This window comes from Plectropomus leopardus, chromosome 4 (assembly GCF_026936395.1).
Source record: "Plectropomus leopardus strain MGB_pleo_1.0 chromosome 4, ASM2693639v1, whole genome shotgun sequence".
NCBI classification, from domain to species: domain Eukaryota; kingdom Metazoa; phylum Chordata; class Actinopteri; order Perciformes; family Serranidae; genus Plectropomus; species Plectropomus leopardus.
In genome coordinates this window covers 33,811,509-33,832,500 of record NC_142179.1, presented here as the reverse complement: position 1 = coordinate 33,832,500, position 20,992 = coordinate 33,811,509, and the positions used below count along the sequence as shown (strand labels likewise).

At 39.0% G+C, this 20,992-nt stretch overlaps 1 protein-coding gene across 3 annotated transcripts in view; it reads right to left on the bottom strand.

Annotated features, from left to right (window-relative positions):
- The window catches only part of slc4a5a (solute carrier family 4 member 5a), a 64,704-nt gene extending 43,939 nt beyond the window's left edge, over window positions 1-20,765 (bottom strand). For all 3 annotated transcript variants that reach the window (XM_088077168.1, XM_088077169.1, XM_088077170.1), the window contains exons 1-3: window positions 20,559-20,765; window positions 3,931-3,989; window positions 2,733-2,945 (exon numbers count right to left, since the gene is read on the bottom strand). In XM_088077168.1, the coding sequence (XP_087933294.1) occupies window positions 2,733-2,945; window positions 3,931-3,989; window positions 20,559-20,704 (418 nt within the window). In that variant the 5' untranslated portion in view covers window positions 20,705-20,765. The remainder of the gene's footprint in view (window positions 1-2,732; window positions 2,946-3,930; window positions 3,990-20,558) is intronic.
- Between the last annotated feature and the right edge of the window lie 227 nt (window positions 20,766-20,992).

Genomic DNA, 20,992 nt, shown 5'->3' with positions numbered 1-20,992 from the left:
TTTTTGTAAAAGCATGCAAAAAAGAAAAAGCAGAATGAAAAGCATGTTAAATGTACCAAACAGTCCCTAAGGGTTAATCAATAACCCTTAGGGACTAACTATAAATATCTTCATTTACGCCCTTTTTTACAACCAGCTGCAGGCTGTTGCATAGCATTCAATGCATTTCCTCTGCAGCAGCAGTAATGATTGCATTGTATTGAAGCCTGCATCACACATTTCTACCTGATTATAGGTATTCAATCATAAGCCTACTGTACTTACAATCTATTTTATTGTACAGAGGTTGAATTGGACCCTATGTTCATGAGTGGTGCTGTGGGGTAATAAGCTGTGAGCAAATCAGCTGATGCTAAGCTATGGATTGAGCTGTATAGTAATTACTGTACTCGAGGGTAAGTCAATTATATTGAAGTGCTTCAATGACAGCAACTAACAGTGCATTCTACTTATATGTTGTTTTATTTGAATGGCAAGCAGAAAAAAAATATCAGTGGAATATAAAGTTCAAGATCACTTACACTTTTTAAGCAGAATGTTTGATGTAGAGCTCCACAATTTAAACAATCCTAATTTAAACAATGAGCAACTTAACAAGAAATGGCCCCATGCTGAGCAAGAAATTAGAAAAAAAGTTGCACAGAATTACCTGAAAAATATAAACTTAAAGAAAGAAAGAAAGAAAGAAAGAAAGAAAGAATGACCAAAAGAAAGAAAGAAAGAAAGAAAAAAAGACAGAAAGAAAATACAAAAAATATAAATAATAATAATAATAATAATAATAATAAAAATAGCTTTTTATATGTTTTTTCTGTAACATAATACTAAATGTATATAAGTGACAATTATGACTTTAGATGTTTTATTCTAATCACTCTCTCTCCCTCTTTATCATTTTTCACTATTTACAAATTTCTTGCATTTTTAGGTACATTTCTCCCCCAGTTACTGACTTCCTTTTCCCCATGTTTTTGAAAGAAATCAAACAATGGTCTCAAGTTTCAGAGATTTAGATACTTGCGAAAGTCATCAGAATTCATAACAAGAAATCTGTTGAACCAGGTTTCAAAGGGCTAACATCTCCTCAATGAAGACTGATTTGCTACTCTGGTTGCTAGATAGACTAGAGACCAACTTAATACACTCTTACTTTCTGAGACCTTCTTTCCCACACTGGGCCCTATTTTCTCCTATCGTTGTCTTGTGCATCTTCATTGTCCCTGCGATAGTCCTTCCACTGGTAATGGCAACATATGCATTATTGATATCCATGGACCGAGGCCCACGCTGCACAAAAGACTATAGTTGTGTGTGGATCCAGTCTAGACAAAAAGTAAACACCTCTGCAGCACTTGCCACTGATTGCACCACATCGATTTCGCAAGGTTGACAACCTTCGCAGCAAACATCTTTGAAAGCCCAAGCAACAATTTTGCGCCAGGCTTACTCATTACTCTAACCTGAAACAGAAGCTGCTCACTCTTGGGCTGTGTCTCAGACTCCTGCTGTTCACTGTTAAAACTGCTGGAAGGAAGCGAAATCTAATCAAAAGCACGACGTAGAAGAGTGCAACAAAACTGTAATACACGACACAGTCTGTTTCACGTCTGTGCCAATGCTTTGGAACGCTCTTAAATTTTGAAGTAAAAGCCGCCCTGGCAGCTGCGTGCAGAAAACTTGTTGAACCAGACTTGACTGCAGATATTTCTACAAAAGTTCAGCTTTACTTTCCTGTATTCGCAGAAGTTTTGTGAGAGAGACCAATTATTTTCCTTTATTCTAAAGTCTTAAATGTGTGTTTTATAAAATGCATAAGTGCAAGACAGGTGTATAGCAACACACTTGTCTGCACAAATAGACTTGAGAGCAAATCAGTCACCTACGTTCCTGAAGGGGAACTTCAGTGCAGCCAAAAATGGCATTGTGCAACTGTTTTCATATGCTGAGGAGCACAGACTAGTTTGATTAAACCATCTTTGACATGTAAAATTGGTGGAATGTCCCTTTAACATAAGTATAGAACCCTGTCTAACTTATGGGTAAGAAAAAAGTTTGGCATTAATGTCATGATTTGAGATTCAAACACTACACTAATGTTTAGTCACACAAGATTGGTGGCTGATAGCAACTCAGTTACCAGAAAAAAGTTCTGACTGTATGCTTTTGCAAATCAGGGACACATCACATTTGCTCTTTTTTATTTAGTGGATACATTGTTGTTTCCACAACACTCTGGTTAACATGTGGTCAGGTTAAGCACAAAACTGTTTGGTAACTGTTAAAAAGAGATTATGTCTTGGTAATAAAATATCTGGTTTTGGGGGCACAATTTCTGAAAAAGCAAGGCTTGCCATTTTTTGGCGCATTAGGAAACGCAGCAATGTCTTGCTAAAACCTAACCACTGTTGTTGTTAATTGGTCTCAAACATTGATCTACAGCTTAACAGGCATCATCTCCTCCACCTCCCAATTACAAAATCACCTCATATACTATGTTACTTTAGAAATGTTGACATGCTGCATATGAAAACAGCAAATATAATGTAATAAAGAAAAAATTTCTTCAGGTGACTGAGCTGCTGATAGATATTGGTGATTATAAGAGATCAGCCAGTCAAAATGTTCAAGCACAACAGAAACAGGAAGAGAGGTCAGATCTAGAATAACTTGAGCTCCGACCATGTGAGGTTATCATTTTATGTCGTTTCACGGCTCTCTGGTGACTGACTTACTTGTGCGGTTGATGTCTTGGAGACTCTGCTCGTTCGAATCCATGAGTCCTTCCTCAATGTCTATGTCTCTGTAGCGGTCGTGCTCTTGGTGTCTGTGGTGGTTATAATGTCTGTCCCTGTCTATGTCAGCAGCCTCACGACTGGAGCGCCTCCGCCTGCGTTTGCGTCGGTATCCTCGAGGCACTGGGACACCGATGTAGATGGACTGGTGGTCTGGAGACAAATATGGACAATTTTTGTATGGTTACATGAATATGCAGCATACTGTACAAATGGCAGGAGTCATTTAAATGCAAAACTAAAGTGGAAATATGAGTTCCTGCAGAAGACCAACTTACTTTAAGAACAAGCTTTAATGAGGCCACCCTTCTTCCAAAACAAGGGGCTTGAATGAATGTTTCATGAAAGGCCCCAAAATAGTTGACTGACAGCCAGTAACACTGGCAGATTGTCTAATGAAATCTTTCATTAATCTCTCATACTCAGAGGAGTGTTTTCATGAATGTTCAGCCACTTTAACAAACTCTGAATAAATTATGTTTCACACCATGTCTGCTTATTAAACGCAGCATTCTCTGTTGGCACAGTCACGAATAAAAGTAAATCAAGTCTATTCACAGTTAGTCCTGTAGCTTTCCTGCGACTTAGCGTCTGGCTGGTAAAATCCCTGTTTTGTAACAAAAACTTGGATGATGTGAGTTTGATCATCTGCTGGCAATTAAGACATAGCTTTAAAACTAATTATACACTGAACTCCATGTGGAATAACTAAACAACAGGGAGACGCAAACCAATACTGGATCTTTGAAAACCTGCTAACCTGCTGCTCTGTGCGAATACAAAACACATACACACACACACACACACACACACACACACACACACACACACACACACACACACACACACACAGTCACTCAAAAAAGCATAATGCAACTTCTTATCCCCTAAAATACAGATTCATATGTATCAATCTCATGTCAATCTTCCCTCCTTGTTTGCAGTCCATGAACAGCATTCACAAAAGTCTCGGAACAAATTAGTAATTTTATGATAGTATGATAAATAAACTGTCTCCTAAAAATATTAGGAGACAAGTAGTTGTAACAACTTAATTTCCTGCCTCTATTAACAGAAGGCCACTCCACGATGGCTCTCAAATAGATATGAATCATACACATACAGTTTGTGCACTCACCCTCCTCCTCCTCATAGCGGAGGTGAGAGACGCCCATCCCTCGGTCTCCATGGTCCATCCTGGAATAGAGAAAGAAAGGACAATTATCACTAACTGTGTGGGTTGTGGTATATTTTGTAGTGGTAATTTGTATGTATTAATCTCTATATACGGTGGTGCACCAGGGGAGGTCAGGAGGACACCATACATGTACATTAGTTTTGTCATGTCTGTACACACATGTGAATTGTGTGTTTCAGTGATTTATATATGTGTGTTCATCATTGCCTTATTTCAGCCATATGAGCCTCCAGCAGCAGCAGCAGCTCTTGTTCTCTGACCTGCATGTTGGGTTACAGTGCAGATCAATGAGGAAATAATTAAAAGGGAGGCTAAGTCAATAGAAATGTACATAATTAAAATAACTGTGAGGATAACTTCTCGCACGTGGCACTATTCATACATTGAACGCCACCAGCAAAGTGCCATCCCGTTCCAGCTGGTAGGTTAGAGAGAACACATACATACACTCACAGCACTGTATACAGTACTGTTACTGCAGGCTATGTGCAATTATAGTGTTATTTCCACACTTTAGAGGTACAAGTGTGATCACAAAAGTGTCCCGCAGGCTGGCCTTATGTTAGCAGCAGTAGCCTAAAATCTTTAACCCTCTGAGACCTCAGCAATTTGGCTTGTTTTCTTCCAAAAACATCCACAAGCAATGAGCAATGAAAAAAAGTGAGGAATAAGTAAAAAGTACAAGAAAATTACCTGGACATTAGCTTTTTCCAATTATTTTTGAGAGAAATCACACAAATTTGCTCAGAGTTCAAGGTTTAAATAATTGTGAGTCCTCTTAAAGTAGCACAAGAAAAGCAATGTTTCAAGTTTCAAAGGGTTAAAGATGATATAATCAGTTTTTGCCCATTAGTGCTAAGAACTTCAAAACTAGCTATTATGGCTAGTGTGCTACAATTCAGGCCCATGCAAATACTGTTTTTGCACCCTAAAATCTATTGTTTTCAATTAAGCCAGAGCGACACCTTCGTGATGCACAAGGGTACCCAAGTGCTTATTTTTCAGAGCGCGAGAGCTGCCTCCTGAGATTAACAGAGTTCAACTTTTGGAACACAGCAGCATGCATTGCATCTTGTGTAAACGGACCGGCCAATCACAGCTAGCAGATATCTTTTCCACCTTCTGTAAATATCAGTGTGTGATAACTATGGAGAGGAAGTTGATTAGTTTAGTGCAGAGCTACTGAGAGCTTTACATCTGTCCCACTGACAATAATTTAGGCCTAATGCACACTTAAAAAACAACAGCTGGAAGAAGATCAGCTCTGCACTCAGGTTTTCTGGTAAGCAGGCTATGATACAGTGCTGGTTATGGTCGCTTAGCAACCATAGATGCAACCTGCCTCTTGAAAATAGGCACAGTGTAGGCACAAGATTAGCACCCAGCATCCAGCATTGTGTGTTCCACACAGATCATGGATGTGTTTGAAATCATCCACTCATTCACTCACTCCCTATCCACTACATCCGTGATAGGGGGTGATTTCGAACACAGCCCATGACGCAGAATGTGTCCCGGCCCCTTAGCACACACACACACACACACACACACACACACACAGACACACACACACACACACACACACAAATACACACCAGGGAACATACACAATCATTTGGAGAATATTTTGTTTAATTTAGTTTATCTTGCCAACTCTCTTCTCCAACTAATCACTAACTTTAGTCTGCCAGTGCACAGCAGGGTTTATCAGAGATGTTTTACTGAAAATATCTACCCAGAGGACATGGGACTGTATCTGTAAAATAGTGTGAGGACGATGATACTAAACCAAATGTGCAGCCTCAAAACTGACCCCCTTTCACATTACATTTCAATAAGTTACTTCCATAAACAAATGAGTAATACAGTTTTAAACCACAGACTTATTTTATCAACCAAACTACAAACATTTTTCACAGCCGAGTGTTATTTCTTGTCACAGCAGGAACAGTGTAAGTAATTTAGTCATACCTCTGTTCCATTAAGTGTCCCAGTTAGCCATGCCAGTGCACAATAGCAGGGCCCTGATACTGACCCACATAAATGGAATAGGGTGCACTGCATGCCAATCATTGTTAAGTGTTCCTGCTTTCTTTTTAAGTTATGAACTTGCAGATTGCAGTCATTATTACTCCTGTTCTTTTCTTGCTATGGCATGACTAGGTCTATTACATTACATCCGTGTAGCTAAGCCACGAGCTGGAAAACCGCCTGACTAAAGAACACCATTACCCCTTTTCCATCAAATTAGCTCCGTTTCTTGAACCGATTCATTCAGGATACTTGGAAGTTTGGGTGATATCTTGCAAACCAGTCTGCATTTGCACCAGTTTTGAGTGGAACCACTGTAAACCAAAATGTGTAATCAATAGAAGGCGTTGCACAATGCACAACTGATATAAGCAGAAGAGGCAAAATTGCGAATTACAATGATTACCTGCAATCTTTTTTGCAGTTTGTTTTTACCAAAAAAGAAAAATGGACCAACTATTAGTTTAACCACTGCAAGCTTTTTTTTTTCGACGACATCTGACTTCACTTCTTTATTGCGGCCTTTTCCATCCTCTCTTTCCAAATGGTAGAATATGAAACACCTACCGATGTCAGCGCAGTTTGCACTTCATGTCAAGGAAAACTTGCTATTTCTTTGGTTCTAGCCGAGAGCCAGCTTCTCTGGTTCTGAACCAATTTATTCTTGATTGAAATGTTACCAATGTTTGAATTCAGTGCGGTAACCAGATCAGAACCGGTTCCATGTTGGTGGAAAAAGGGGTATCTGAGATTATCATTTCCATGGGGAGGGATTATATATGGGCACATTTAAAGCTGCACTAATAGCTAACTATTTTTTAAATCTCAACAATGGATCAAATGCCTACAAGTAATTGCAATGGTGTCATTGTACTGATGAATTTGGACATAAAAATCAGCCAACTATGCAGTTCTCCTCAGCTCCATGGAACCATTAAGCCTGTTTTAAGCATAATTTTACAGCCAGCAACTTTACTGATTTGGTTCAGTCTCACTGCGTCAACCCTTTTCCAGGTGCAGCAGGCAGTTAAAAGATCTAATAAAAACAGAATGAATGTTAACTGTTCAATGCCAAACAGCACACAGACAAATCTGGCAGCTAGATAGCATATATTGCCTATTGCAGATCATTCAGCAGCTAAGACAAGACGTTTCAGCAAGTGTTGGTGGAGACCCAAACACAGCAAAAACACAAATGAATTCTGAAATTTACATTTGCCAAGTGGCCAGAAAAGCAACATGTTGCACTGCTCCAAAGTGGACAAAAAAACCTATAAATGCAGGTTTCAGTGAAAGAAACAGTAATAAACAACTGTCAAGAACAAAAACAACAAAGTTGTAAAGCAAGATATGAAGATACTTGATTGCTTTTACACAATCTATATCAAGCTATATTTGAGAAATGTCAAACAGTTATGTGTTCTTGGTCTGTTACTAAAGTAGAAGGTACCAGTATGAAACAAATGGACATTTTACTTTTATGCTTTTATGAGTTTCACTTATCACTTACAATTAAGTCAAACTGAACCCCAAGTCTTGCAAAACAAATGGATTTTGAATTCAAGGCTAAATTTTTCATTAGTTTTTGGTTTAAAAATACAAGATAACTGTCCAGCTTTAGAGGAAATACTGCAAAATAAAAAGTAAAACTGATTATGTATTTGTTTCTACTGCTGTCTTCTTCTGTTTTCAAATTGCAAGGCAGTTGATTTGTACTAAATTATTAAAAGGGACACTTCACCCCAATATCAAAAATATGTATATTTCCTCTTACCTATCGTGTTATTTATCAGTCTAGATTGTTTTGGTAAGAGTTGTCAAGTGTTAGAGATATCTGCCATAGAGATGTCTGCCTTCTCTCCAAATAGGAAAGAAAGCATAGAACTTTGCATCATTTATTCATTGTCCATAACCGCTTGTCCTCGCAAGGGTTGGCGGCTGGAGCCAATCCCAGCTGTCATTGGCTGCGAGGTGGGGTACACCCTAAACAGTTGGCCAGACTTTCGCAGGGCCGACACATATAGACAGACAACCTTTCATGCTCACAGTCACACCTAAGGGCAACTTAGAGTCACCAATCAACCTGAGCTGCATGTCTTTGGACTGTGGGAGGAAGCCGGAGACCCCGGAGAGAACCCACGCAGACACGGGGAGAACATGCAAACTCCTGTAGAGTTCCATTTTATTGGAGAGAAGACAGACATCTCTACAGTTTATGTTTCCAACACCCGGCAACTCACACCAAACCAATTAAGATTGACAAACAGCACCACATTATGGGAAAATATGCGTTTTTAATTTGGGGGTGAACTGGTCCTTTAAAATGCTGTTTCGGTATTCAGAGTTGCTCTGACTTTTTAAAAAAAATTCTGCTTCTCTACAGAGTTTGGCCTGTTATTTCAAAGCATTTCTTGTCTCTACAGTGTTTCACAGTGCAGTGCTTCACTTCACTCTCCGTGGATAATATGTCATTTTGGACTGACATTCTTGAAATACAATCCACCCCACAGGGATGAGAGGTGTAAAGTGGTTGGTGGAGGATGGGTTTAGCTGAGCAGAGCCCAGCTGAGCTGCTACTGTGAATGTTTGTAGCGCTGGCTTCCTGCCTCTGTAATTAGTGCTGTCACATCAGTGTCCTTCACACCCAGTGGGCAGCTGGAGCGAGAGCTGCAGGCGTCCCCCCTCACGGCCCGATCGATGGGCTCGCCCTGCCTCCAAATGCCCACACACCACTTGATAGAGATATGTGCACACTGTAGCACACGCTCGCACATAAACATGCACATGTGTGCACGGCATAATGTGTTCATCCGCTCTTCCAGCGTGCATGCAGATGCACAAAAGTCTTTGGCAAACACCAACACAGAGAAATGTGCATATCAGACACTGAATATAAAACAGGTCAGTCTGTCTACTGAGCTAGTCTGTAACTTTGAAAACATCTGCCAATGTGGTGACATAATTTACCTCACTTGACATATAAATTTACCTAGTAACTTTTAATGAAGAGATTATTTTCTCAATAGTAAATACTTTAACCTCATGTAAAGCCATGAAGAAAAAGTGAAACAAAAAAGGATATTTATATTTTTTCACAACAAAGACAGCCCAGTGCTCAAGGGGGATTCCCTATCCTTCACCTACAAAATCTTACTCAAAAACATAACAACCACAAATTGATCCAAAGGAACTGCAAAGTCACAAATTAACTTTAAAACATGACAAACAATCACAAAGAGACACAAAACTGTCAAAATTAAGGCATAAGAGTCCTTAAACGGACATAAAAAACACATAACAACCAGGAAGAGACACAAAATAATGCAAAGGAACTGCAGAAAGAGAGTAAATAAATTCAAAACATGGCAAACAACCACAAAGAGACACAAAACTATCAAAAAGAAAATAAAATTACTACAAAGAGACACAAAATGACTAAAGAGAAAATAACTACAAAAGCAGCAACATCCACAAAAAGACAAAAAACAAATAAACTGTAAACAGAAACTTTTAAACTTAAAAAAGTTAGTGTCTGGGCCTTAAATTTTAAGTTGACTGAAGTCTAGTTAAATCATTTCAAAATTATCTCAAGTCCAGTTAACTTTAAATTTTAAGGCAGCCTTTTTTTTAGAGTTGAAATATTTTTTTTACATACAGTGTACAAAGAGACATAAAACAACCAAAAAAAGACACAGAATTACCTTAAAAAGACAAAATGAACCATTAAAGACACAAAACTATAGACACACACACACACACACACACACACACACATACACAAATTGTAAGATGCATAATGTCTACAAGAAATGCAAAGCAACAACAAAAAGAGGTAAACCCAACACAAAGTCTGTGTGACTTGCTCCCATGTAAGAGAGGTTGTGTGGCCTTTTTGCATATTAGTGCCCAGGGGCCCATTGTCATAATCTGGCCATGTTTTTAAGGAAATAAAGGTAATGAGATTCACTTCTAAACATCAATAATCTCCAGATTATTATCATTATTATTATTTGCAGCATTCAGATCATAGCATTTATGCACATTAACCAAGCATTAACATAAACAAACTTCCCAAACAAGATGACATATAGCTACATACCATACTACACACACACACACGTATCTCAAAAGTTTGAGGCCTTGTGCAGCTCAGTAAAACTTTATATGCTATTTTGGATATTTTCGCATAAGTATGTGTGTGTATGTATAAAGTGAGAGAGAGAGATTACAGTTATTAGGATAAGTGGTGCTCATTATTGCTTCATTAAGTTTCAAGAAATGACTGTACGTCTCATCAACTTCTCAGAAAGTTTTTAAAAGCCTGTTTAACAAACTTTATTTTCTCCTTGGTGTCATATGAATCTGTTTTTAGTAAAAAAAAAAAAATGCTTACATTTTTTTAAAACAAAGGAGCCAACCCCTCAAACTCTGACAAAGTTTCTGCCTTGCACCTCAAACTATCACACCCACCTTTATACCACTGTTACTGGCAGCATAAGATATTTAAAGATGAAGATTGACACGTTCAACTTGATACAGACTCAGGTGTTAGTGTCAGTCAAAAGTTATCAGTATTGGCTGTCATAGATCGGTGGACTATCAGTCTGCTGTTCTGCTGATATTCAAGAGTCCAATTTTCTCCAAGTGCCATCACATCTATAGGTGTTTTCCCCACACATCACTGACTGTGTTACTCTTATCTTTATTTGCTGGGGCCTGAAGCTAAGGAAGGAAATCCCGAAGAACTAAATGTCATCTCTGACTCAACAGGCAGTGAAAATAACATAGCACAGAAGAGCTCAGAAAGACAGAGAAAGCAATCGGTGATGCAGAGAGATGAAAAAAAAACAAGATAAGACTATAAGGGGAAAAGTAGGACCACCTACCTGGATTAGTTGTCAGCTGGAATGATTGAAAGCAGAAAAGGCCTTTGCTGCTTGGAGGGTCGCATCAATGAAAACATGCCAGTGGAGCTCCAGCAAACTATTGAATGGCACAAACTCGACAAAGAGGAAAGCTCCTTTCTATTTGTCTCTGTCTGTCTTTCTGTCTGTCTGTCTGGCTCGCTCTGTCTCTCTCTCTCTCATGACTGGGTCAATAATGGACAAACTAGGACTCAGCAGAGAGCTCCAGGCAGGAAGCTGTTTCAGAATAGGGTGAACACCAACCACCGATAGAGAGTCTGTCAATATACTGCACCAGCAGGTCAATATATGGCATCGTGGAAAAAGTGATAAAGGATAGGAAGCTAGAGGATGCTGCTTGTGAAAAGACACTGTGGGTTGAAAATGGATTTGGAGATGGAGAGATGAGCGATCACACACTGTATGTGATCGATAAAGATCATCATTTTTGATATCCTATCTCAGCCCAGTCAACAGAAGACAGAGTTGGTTTCTGTAACCCATGAATACATTACATTTGCATGTTTTCAACGTATATCAATAGGCAGGTTTCCATTAATCTTCAAATTGCGCGAACTGAAATTGCAAATATAGAATACGTCTAACGCATAAATTTAAAAAAAAACAAAAAAAAAAAACTCCCTTTAAATGCAAACAAGTTTTTATGCTTGTGGTATTTCAGGCAATTTGAAAAAAAATAAAATCTTGCCAAACTACAAAGGAAATGCTTTTTCACTTTTATAGGTCACACGATACTATTGCTATGTGCTTGTTGGTAGGATCTGGCTCCCTCGTGCATGACGCAGCAGGCGCTACAAAAAGGTGTTATTGCATCGCATAACTCTTAACTCTCATAACTCTCATAATTTCTCTGTAAAATCGTGGACTATCACCTCCCAGAAATCCCTCATACATAGCTGCTCACATGCATAAGGGGTTTGCCTTTCCATTATCGCTCACATATCACGCCTACATCGCCTTTGAATGGAAGTAATGATGGCTAGCGTGGTAGCTGCAAAAGAAATAAACATGCTGATGTTTTAGACATCCATCACCATGCTTTTTGGAATGTTATTATATGAGTGCACATTGTCATAGGGATGTGAGGGGATGGTGGATAGCGTGATGCCTCGGCAAACACCTGGCCAGCTGCAGACCACTGTTCCAGACCAACAAACAGAACATGATTGAGCAAGTGGTTGCTGCCTTTCCAGTGGCTTTCAAGACACCAAACATGGGTGTTTGCTGCAATCTGTTGCTTATTCTCTAGCAGGCTTTTTAGGCATAAAAAGTGTTGTTTCCTGTCAGGATAATGGCACGACAGTCGGTTTTTTCACTAAGACATCGTTGTTCCTGTTTGATCCTGCATATTTTAAGCCAAAATCTGATATTAGCTTAACCATAAAAACAGTTTTTGGTGCCTAAAGCACACTAACCTCAGAGTTGTTGAAACCAAAAGTTTCAAAGTATTTTCTGCACAATAATGTACAAATGTTACATATTCATGGTTTACAGAAACATGCAGTGCCAAAATTTGGCAACTGGGTTGTCTGTCTAGTTTTTACATCAGGGTTTTTCAGATGTTTCCAGCGCTAAAGTGGACACCAACAAAGCATGTGAAGAAAGCATGTGATGACATTCATGAACTGTTGGTATTTGGCATTTATATGTTGGTATTTTACTGTAGGTATGGAAATACCTATAGTAGTAAGAGAGACAAAAAGCTCTTTGTCCACAATGTCTGTTGTTATCTATTGACCCTAACCCTTCCACTCTTCTCATTTCTATGCTTATGATATAGTCCTTCCATATCAAACCTGCCATATATTGTTATTTCCAGGCAGGTTATGTTAGTCGGAAAAGCTATATTTGGGGATGTGAGTGCTACCATATGCTCGAGGATACCTCTCAGGGATTTCCAGTGCATTGAACACAGAGGTGGATCAATAATGGCACTGAAGCCTTCTACTGGGAGCCAAGTCTGATGATTACTGTCCATATCAATCATGGAACATGACCATTTTAAACATGTCCTTCACTGTCTCTATTACCCTTTATCCCTCCATGAATTCAAGGCAAGACCTCCCTGTCGAAAGAGGGGTCCACTACCCAGTATACACATGAATAATAGATGTTATAAAAGTTATAAAGTAATATTATATCTGAATGCAACTGGTAGACTTACTGCTTGTTGTTTTTTTTTTTTCACAAATCTCAAGATTTCAGCAAAGAAAACCCATGCTCAATCCCAATCCCTCTTTGCCCCTAACACTTAGCCCTTAACCCTTGATTTTTTTGTGTTCATGTTTAGGGGAAGAGTTTCCTAATTCTTGTTGGAATAGAGGAAGAACAAAGCCCAAACACCCATCCGGCCAATCACAAGCAGCACAGTTGCACACAAACACACGGATTGCCACTCACAGCTGTCAAACACAACATCCACTATCTCCATCAGACAAAGGGCAAAGTGTCTATAACTATTGTCAAAGTCACATTCTTGTACTGATGAATACTGATGAAGTATGAGGGTCTTGAAGTACAACAGAAGATTAGGGCCATGTTAAAGAAAAAAAAAAGTTAGATTTCAAGAAGAATTTCAAGAAAAAGTTGTAATATTTTGAGGAAAAAAGCAGTTGTAATAAAAGTAATTTTATGAGAATAAATTAATATTATGAGAAACAAAATTGTAAATATACGAGAAAAAAAGTCGTAATTTTACGATATTAAAGTTATATTTTTACAAGAAGGGATATATTATTACTGAAATAAACATATTGCCAGCAAAATATAAAACTGGCGTGAGCACAGGATGCGTCCTTGGCAACCACTGTCACCGGTCCCTCTCATATTGCTATTATATCATCCCGGTCTTAAAAAAATACAACTTTATTCTTGTAAAATTACAATTTTTTTTCATATGAAAAAAAAGTTGTAATTCATATTTTCTCATGAAATTACAGCTTTTTTCTCATGTAAATCTACGACTTTATTCTTGTGATATTACGAATTTACGACTTTCTCAAAGTCTCTCTTTTTTTTCCGTCATACTTGAAGGGTTCTCGCATTTCATAGTAAAAGATTTCAATCACCCCCCCTTGTAAATCTATTTCAGGGGTTGTAGGGGCACTTGAAATCGAAGGGTAAGGGTAGGCCAAAAATATGACATGGGATTGGGCCGAGAACTACCTACATGGTTAAGACAGGAAGATGCACTTTTCTTGTGATTTATGTGAAATCAACCTTAAACTCTGAGACCTCCATCACTGTGACAGCATCATCATTATAGATCTTCCTCACCACTGAGCAGAGTCAAGGCTGCTTGCTGCCCTCTTACAATGAGGCAATAAGCTCATCACAGTTCAACCGAAGAGTCTGACTGAAAACGAGACAAAGGCCACAGACTAATAGTAATGTCTGCTTGCAAAATGACACTCTGCAAGTACCTGAAAATACCATTATCCAAAAGTAATGCTGCTATTTTGGATCATAAGCACCAGGCCTTTGGTTAGCATGGGTTTTCAACAGATAAGAACCTCTATATGTTAAACCTTTAGGTATAGATATTTAAAAGATGTATGGTGTTGGTGGAAATTAGCTTTTGAGTTCCATTCTTAAATGTTTTCTCCTGGGAGGATTAAACTGTCACTCCTAACTCATCCACATGGTGTCCTTAATGACTGTTAAATGGGCCGCCATTCATCAACCCTGAGGTTGTAGGGACACAAAGCATTTCAAGACATGAGATCTTTATTTTAGTGAATACCATCCATATGAAGCAGTATAAGTCATGTTTCTGCATATTCTGCACTTACGAGCATTATTGCCCAGTTTATGGGTACTTAGGCAATCTGGGTTCATATAACAGAGGAAAACAAAAGCCACTCCATCCTGTGGCATGGTGATTCACAATCGAGGCGGATGACAGCTTCATTATTGCAATCCTTCCATGAAATCCATCATACTAAGACAACAGATGATGAGAATGTGTTTTGACCAAGCTATAGTGCCATTATTACAGACATGTTAATGCCTTAAGATGTATTTACATGGTCTTATCATGGTAGAGAGGGCACGCTGGGTGAAAATACCTACACCGAACAGAATGTGAATTACAGTACTTCATCACAAAATAACTCGTGAAATCTACCAAACACAGAAGACGGATGATTTGTAGTCAGAGGGGAGATGCATTAGGTTTTGAATGACAAATAATAATGACTTTTTGTTTTTAAAAACTCCTAGCTCTTAACAATAAAACAATTGAAGCTTGCTCAGTTGATTGAGTCACTGATAATCCCCCTGCTTCTCCTCATATTGTGCAAACTCACAATGCAGAGAAGACCAGAGAGAGGCTATTAAAGGCAGTCTGTTAAAAGCTAATGGAGTGGGACTGCAGAGCCGAAGAGGTGCTGCTGTAAAGAGCAGTGAGACTGTAAAGAGGTTAAGTGGGAGGATAAGATGTGGGATACATATGATGAGAAGCCCCTGTGTAACGTGTGCAGTGGAAGAAATCTGTAGCATTGATATACCCTCAGGACAAAGCTTCTGGTAAAAGTCTGAAATCTGTGTTTTTATCCAACAGCTCATGAAGCATTTAGTGTGAAATTGACTGCAGATTGCTTGGTCAAGCTTTCCTTGTAACTGATGCCAGATATGCAGGTAATTTAATCAAGGGTGCACACAGGCATGGACACTTGTCTGTTCTGCGCATGTTTAGAGAGACAGTCTGAGTTGCTTCATGGACAATCCAGAGACTGATGTTAGTAGTGTGTTCTTTACACAAGAAAAGAAATTGCAACAAGAAACTAAAACTAGGTTGCCTCCTTGAACCATTCAAGCTACACTTCCAGTTAACACCTTTCAGATTAGTTATGCTGTTTACACCAAATTCCTGCCCTGCCGCATGTGTATCTCAAAGTCACATTATGAGACCATTTGGTTTAGTGCACTTTGGAGCCCATCGAAGGTTTCTGAATGCAACACCGCTGTCATTAAACAAACTTAAGGGGCGATCATACTGAGATGCACTGCGCCAGGTATGACCGCTCTAAAAACGCTGTGGAAGCAAATCTGGAAACAGCTGGGAGTGCATGTGGAGTGGGGCTGCGCGTGGCCAAAATGACAATGACGAGCGGTGCGATTCGGTGCCTTCAGTGGTAAAGTTGAAAACATTTAAACTTTTATGCATGCCCAAAAAATGCCGGAAAAATACAAAAGAACCACCCAACAGGCACGCTGAACCATAGGAAGCAATGGTTTTGTTGGCTACGCTTCTCTAGTGATGCGTCTCGTGTGATCAGGCCCATAGCATGTTATGGCTCCCCTTCATTGACAAAGTGCATTTTTTAACAAACTTAGCAACACAAAGCCAGCAAAGATCTGGCTGTATCATGCTATCAGCTATACTTCATGTTGACATGGGCTGATTCGGCTAACGACCAACTGCTAGTGTGTCAACAACTTTACTTGCTTTGCAACAGGCAAAGTCTGCTGCACTATACTCCAACAAGAAGCATGTGTAGCTAATGCATCTCGGGACTGTAAAGCTATGATGCTAACATCAGGCTGTAACGTGTCACCTGCTAAACTCCTGTCCAGATAAGCTGAATGGGTTTATGATATAAAAAAAAAAATAAGGACACAATAACTATGATAACAGAGCTAACAACAAAAAAATGCAAAAAATTAGACATAAAGCTAGCAAACAAGCATATTACTCACCTGCCCAACGGCAGCACAGCCAGCTCGGCATCTGATTCAGGCAGACTATTTTGCAAAATAGTGTAAAAGCCTGTCCAATATTTACTGTAATCTGGCTCTTGCTTGGCCAGTCTCTTTTTTTTGTCCTTCTAGCTTCCTCCGTCAACGTCCTCTACCGTCTCTTAGCCTCAGCCATTGTATCAGACAGTAACCAAGACAAGCTAACTGGCTTCTTTTTAGCTGAAGGCTGGTGGGTGATGTTACGCAGTTTTTGTGACAGAACCACGGCCTGCTGGCTAAGTTACATAGTGCTGAAGCCAGGTGACCGGGCGCTCTGCAGGAGTGGGATAGATGCCATTCCACCCATTGAAACTATTTGATTGAATTCAAAACTGCTATTTTAAGGTGGAAAAGCTACATGATGTTGTTTTAAAAATTGTAACATAATACAGTTATTGCTACTTTTGTGAAAAATCAGCAATCTTCAACATTTGTTTTGTTATAGTTTCAGAATGATGAAGACAGTTGGAGAACAATTATTTTTACACATGTAGGCTCCACAGGATGATTTTTGTTTGTTATGGCTACTATCATGTTTTTCTCAAGTGATGTACAGATTTTTAGGCATTCTATTGCCTCAAATGGCTTTAAAAAAAACAACAAACAACAAAATCTTCTAGTGAGCGCATGCCCCCCACCGCCCCTAGGTTGGGGCTGAGCCCCCCGTGTTTACAATGGCTCTCTCTACCCCTGATATACTATAATAATAACACTGAATGATGCAATTTTGTACTGCTTTCTTTTCTTTTTTTTAAGATTGTTTTTTGGGGGCTATTATTGTCTTTAATTGACAGAACAGTTCAAGAGTGAAAGGGGGAGAGAGAGAAAGGAGGCGACATGCAGCAAAGGGCCAAGGCCGGAATCGAACCAGTGGCTGCTGCAGCACGTAAACAACCTCTGTATATGGAGAACTGCTCTATCCACTGAGCCGCCAGGTGCCCCATTGCTTTCATTTTTAATGGTAATTGCACTAACACTGGGAATTATGCTGGAAATGCTGTTATGGGTCAGAGCAAAACAGCATAATCTCTCTGTAGTTTATATGCATGTAGGTTGTTGGCAATATGTGCTGCAGTGACAGCATAATTTCAGCAAATTTGAATGCTCAGAATCCATGACGTTGTATGTTATTATCTAAGCTCAATTTATGTGCAACAAGCCATATTGATACTGAGCCTCAAAATACCCAAGGCTGCCATGACTGATAAAGGTGTGATGAGTGTGTGAATGTGCCTATTTTCCCTTTCTGGTTCTAACAACAATTCATGTTCATATTATCATAATCACAGCTTGTTTGGACGAGCTCTCAGACTGTTGAGTGTGAGTGTGTGTGTGTGTCTGTGTGTGTGTGTGTTTCTTTTTTTTAGCTTATGCAATTCATCTCCTTGCCATAATTATTTCAACCACTGTTTATTGATCATCATGATGCGCTGTCTTGAATTAAATTAACATGAGTGGTGTATCTTATTCATCATAGAGGGGCTTTAGGGAGGCTGTGTGTCGAACGGGGGGAGATACAAGAATAGAGGGAGATTAGCTCATTAGCTCTGCTTATTATTTTGCATTGTCGCTGCTAAATAAATAAATAAAATAGATCATCTTTTGTCAAAGGAATAAATTGGTGGATGCACTTAAAAATTCATCCCCCCAAAATACCTACATTGTTTTTTCACTTTGCCAATATGTATTTTTGCCTTAGAAAAAGACTTGAATGTATGTCAGAATAGTTGGCAACTATTTTCTGTCAATTGACTGACTAATCAACAAATTTTGCAGCTGTACTTGTATAAACTGTTTGGTGAATGATTTCGTAAAGCATTGAGATAAATGTTGTTAACTAAAAAGTACAATTTTTCCCAATTAAAAGTAGTAGAGTAAATGTATAAAGTGACATGAAAAGAAAGTACAAAGAGAGTATAACTACCTCAAATTTGTACTTAAGAACAGTACTTGAGTAAACTTAGTTACACTGTCCTCAGTTACATTCCACTACTGGTAAAGACACAGATTTTAAGTACACCACCTCTAAAACTCACAAACTAATGTGACATGTTTTTTATTGAATACAGAGATTTAATGCATTCAAACACAAAAAAGCTTGCTCTGTTTTTTCTGAATTAACAAGATTATTATCTCAAAATTCTGAGAAACATTTGAGTAAAAAAAAAAAGGGGGGGGGGGCTTATTATCAGAATTATTAAAGATGTTTGCATTTAAAAAATGGATTAACAAAATAATCTCATACATTTAGAAAAACAAGAACAGATTTTTTTTTATGAAAACTTTTCTCAGATTTTTTTTTCTGAAGTGGAGGCATTGTGCTTTCATAGTTTATTCCACATTAAAACTAATGTGTAAAAAATGTGAAAAAAAATCCTCTGGTTGCCTGGCAACTGGTTCTGGCTAAGAAATAGTATCAGTTTTATTATCTTACTCTCAGCATGAAAGCGAATGAGCATATTGCCCCCAAAATGTTGAACCCTCAACTCTTCAGACCAAGGTTGGAACAGATCCTGGCAGTGTGACCTCCAGGAGGCAGACAAACCACCTGTTTAAGCCTTATTCAGTGATGCTCTTGGCATCCTGATTACCCCACGTCTGTGAACCTTTGCCTCCCAGTTGTCCCCAGGTCCATGGATCCCAGTATACTTGCCTGCAAGTCTATTTCTTTTTATTTGTGTCAGTTGTTTTGTTTTTCACTTGTTTTTCTTGTTACTATTAAAGTGTGACAGCAGTCTTTGACCTCCGGGGGGGATAAAGTTTCGGGGGGCGGGGGAGATCAATGCAATTGTTATTTCTTGTTTTCTTTTTTATGAATAGGTCCCTGTTTTACGTTCCACACGCAGTGCACACTCCCACCAGTGGTTTTACACTATTACACTGATATATGTGCTAGGAATCTGCCAACAGAGGCAGAGAAGAAGACCCAGCACAACCCGGTAAACATGGATGTAAGAAATGCTGGGTTTTAACATGGGCTTTGCAAATGTTATAAGAAGGGTATTTAAAACATTTGTTATACCTAAAGGAAACACATAATGTGTTTGAGTGAGATTTATATATATAACTTCTGATGGTTTACAAGAAGGGCAGGTGAGTGTGATCTATGGATGGATTACTCAACGGGCCAACTGGCCCCAGGCTTCAGGGGCCCAAGTTGTCAGGAACACCCCTTGCCCTCACATGTACTGACCAGGAAGAGACTCAAAACGACTACAAAAAGATGCAAAAGAACTGCAAAGAGATGCAAATTAACTACAAGGAGACACAAAACAACCAAAAAAGACTACAGCAAACAAACTAAAATTACCGCCTGATGGTTGTGTGCCTCCACACACCAGCCAAGTTTCACACACTGACACAGAGACATTTTCCCCTCAACAGCACAGATGATTTGTACAATCAGCTCTGTTTCAAGGTGGACACGCTTAATTAGTGTCACCAATTCAGTATCAGTATCTGACCAAATATGTTCCTTTCTGCACAGTAGTTTTTGTAGCTTAGTTATAATTTGAATTCAAGAGCTTCTGTGAGAACTTAAACTTGGCTGAAGTAGGGTATGTAAAAACAATGGGGCTACCTTTAACTCTCTATAGACACCAGCAAAACAAAGTACTAAAAGGAAACTTATATGCAACTAAAACACAACTTATTAAGTTAATAATCCTCCACCCAAATGAAAGTACAGGTAAATAAAGAAAAATGGAGGAATGACGACTTAAATAGTTGTCCTTGTTGTCCAATTTAAATCACTCTTCCTTGATTAATCTACTTGAATCCAGAAATATTCTAAGTCTACCCTTTAAAAAGCAAAAATAAACCAGAAAAAGCAATGCATTGCAAGAAAAAAAAGGGAAAAGGAATCAAGCTCACCATGGAATCAGGGGAAGAAATAGTCCAGTCTTAACTGTCTTAGTCTGCTCTGTATTCACGGTACTCCACACATACTGGTTGTAGTTCAGCCTCCAGTTGGTTGAGGAAACACCATAAAAAAGAGACAACTGAAAGTCTTTCTCCATAGCAGGCTGTCAGACTTCCTTTTTTTCCCTGTTTCCTCCTCTGGCAACAAATTCAGAAATCCCCTCCCCAAACAATTGTCTTCTTTTTGTTGAGAAAGGCCACGCCCCTTGAACTTGCGTGTAGCAGCACACCTGAGCAGAGCAAGCTGGGCGGCAACAAGACAGCAGGGCTGAGTTTTTAAGGTTATTTCACTTTAGAACCCTCTGACATAAACTATGCGTATGTGACGGTGTCGCACAGTGAAGCTGACGTTTAACCTTTTGAAAATAAAATGTCATCACCTAATC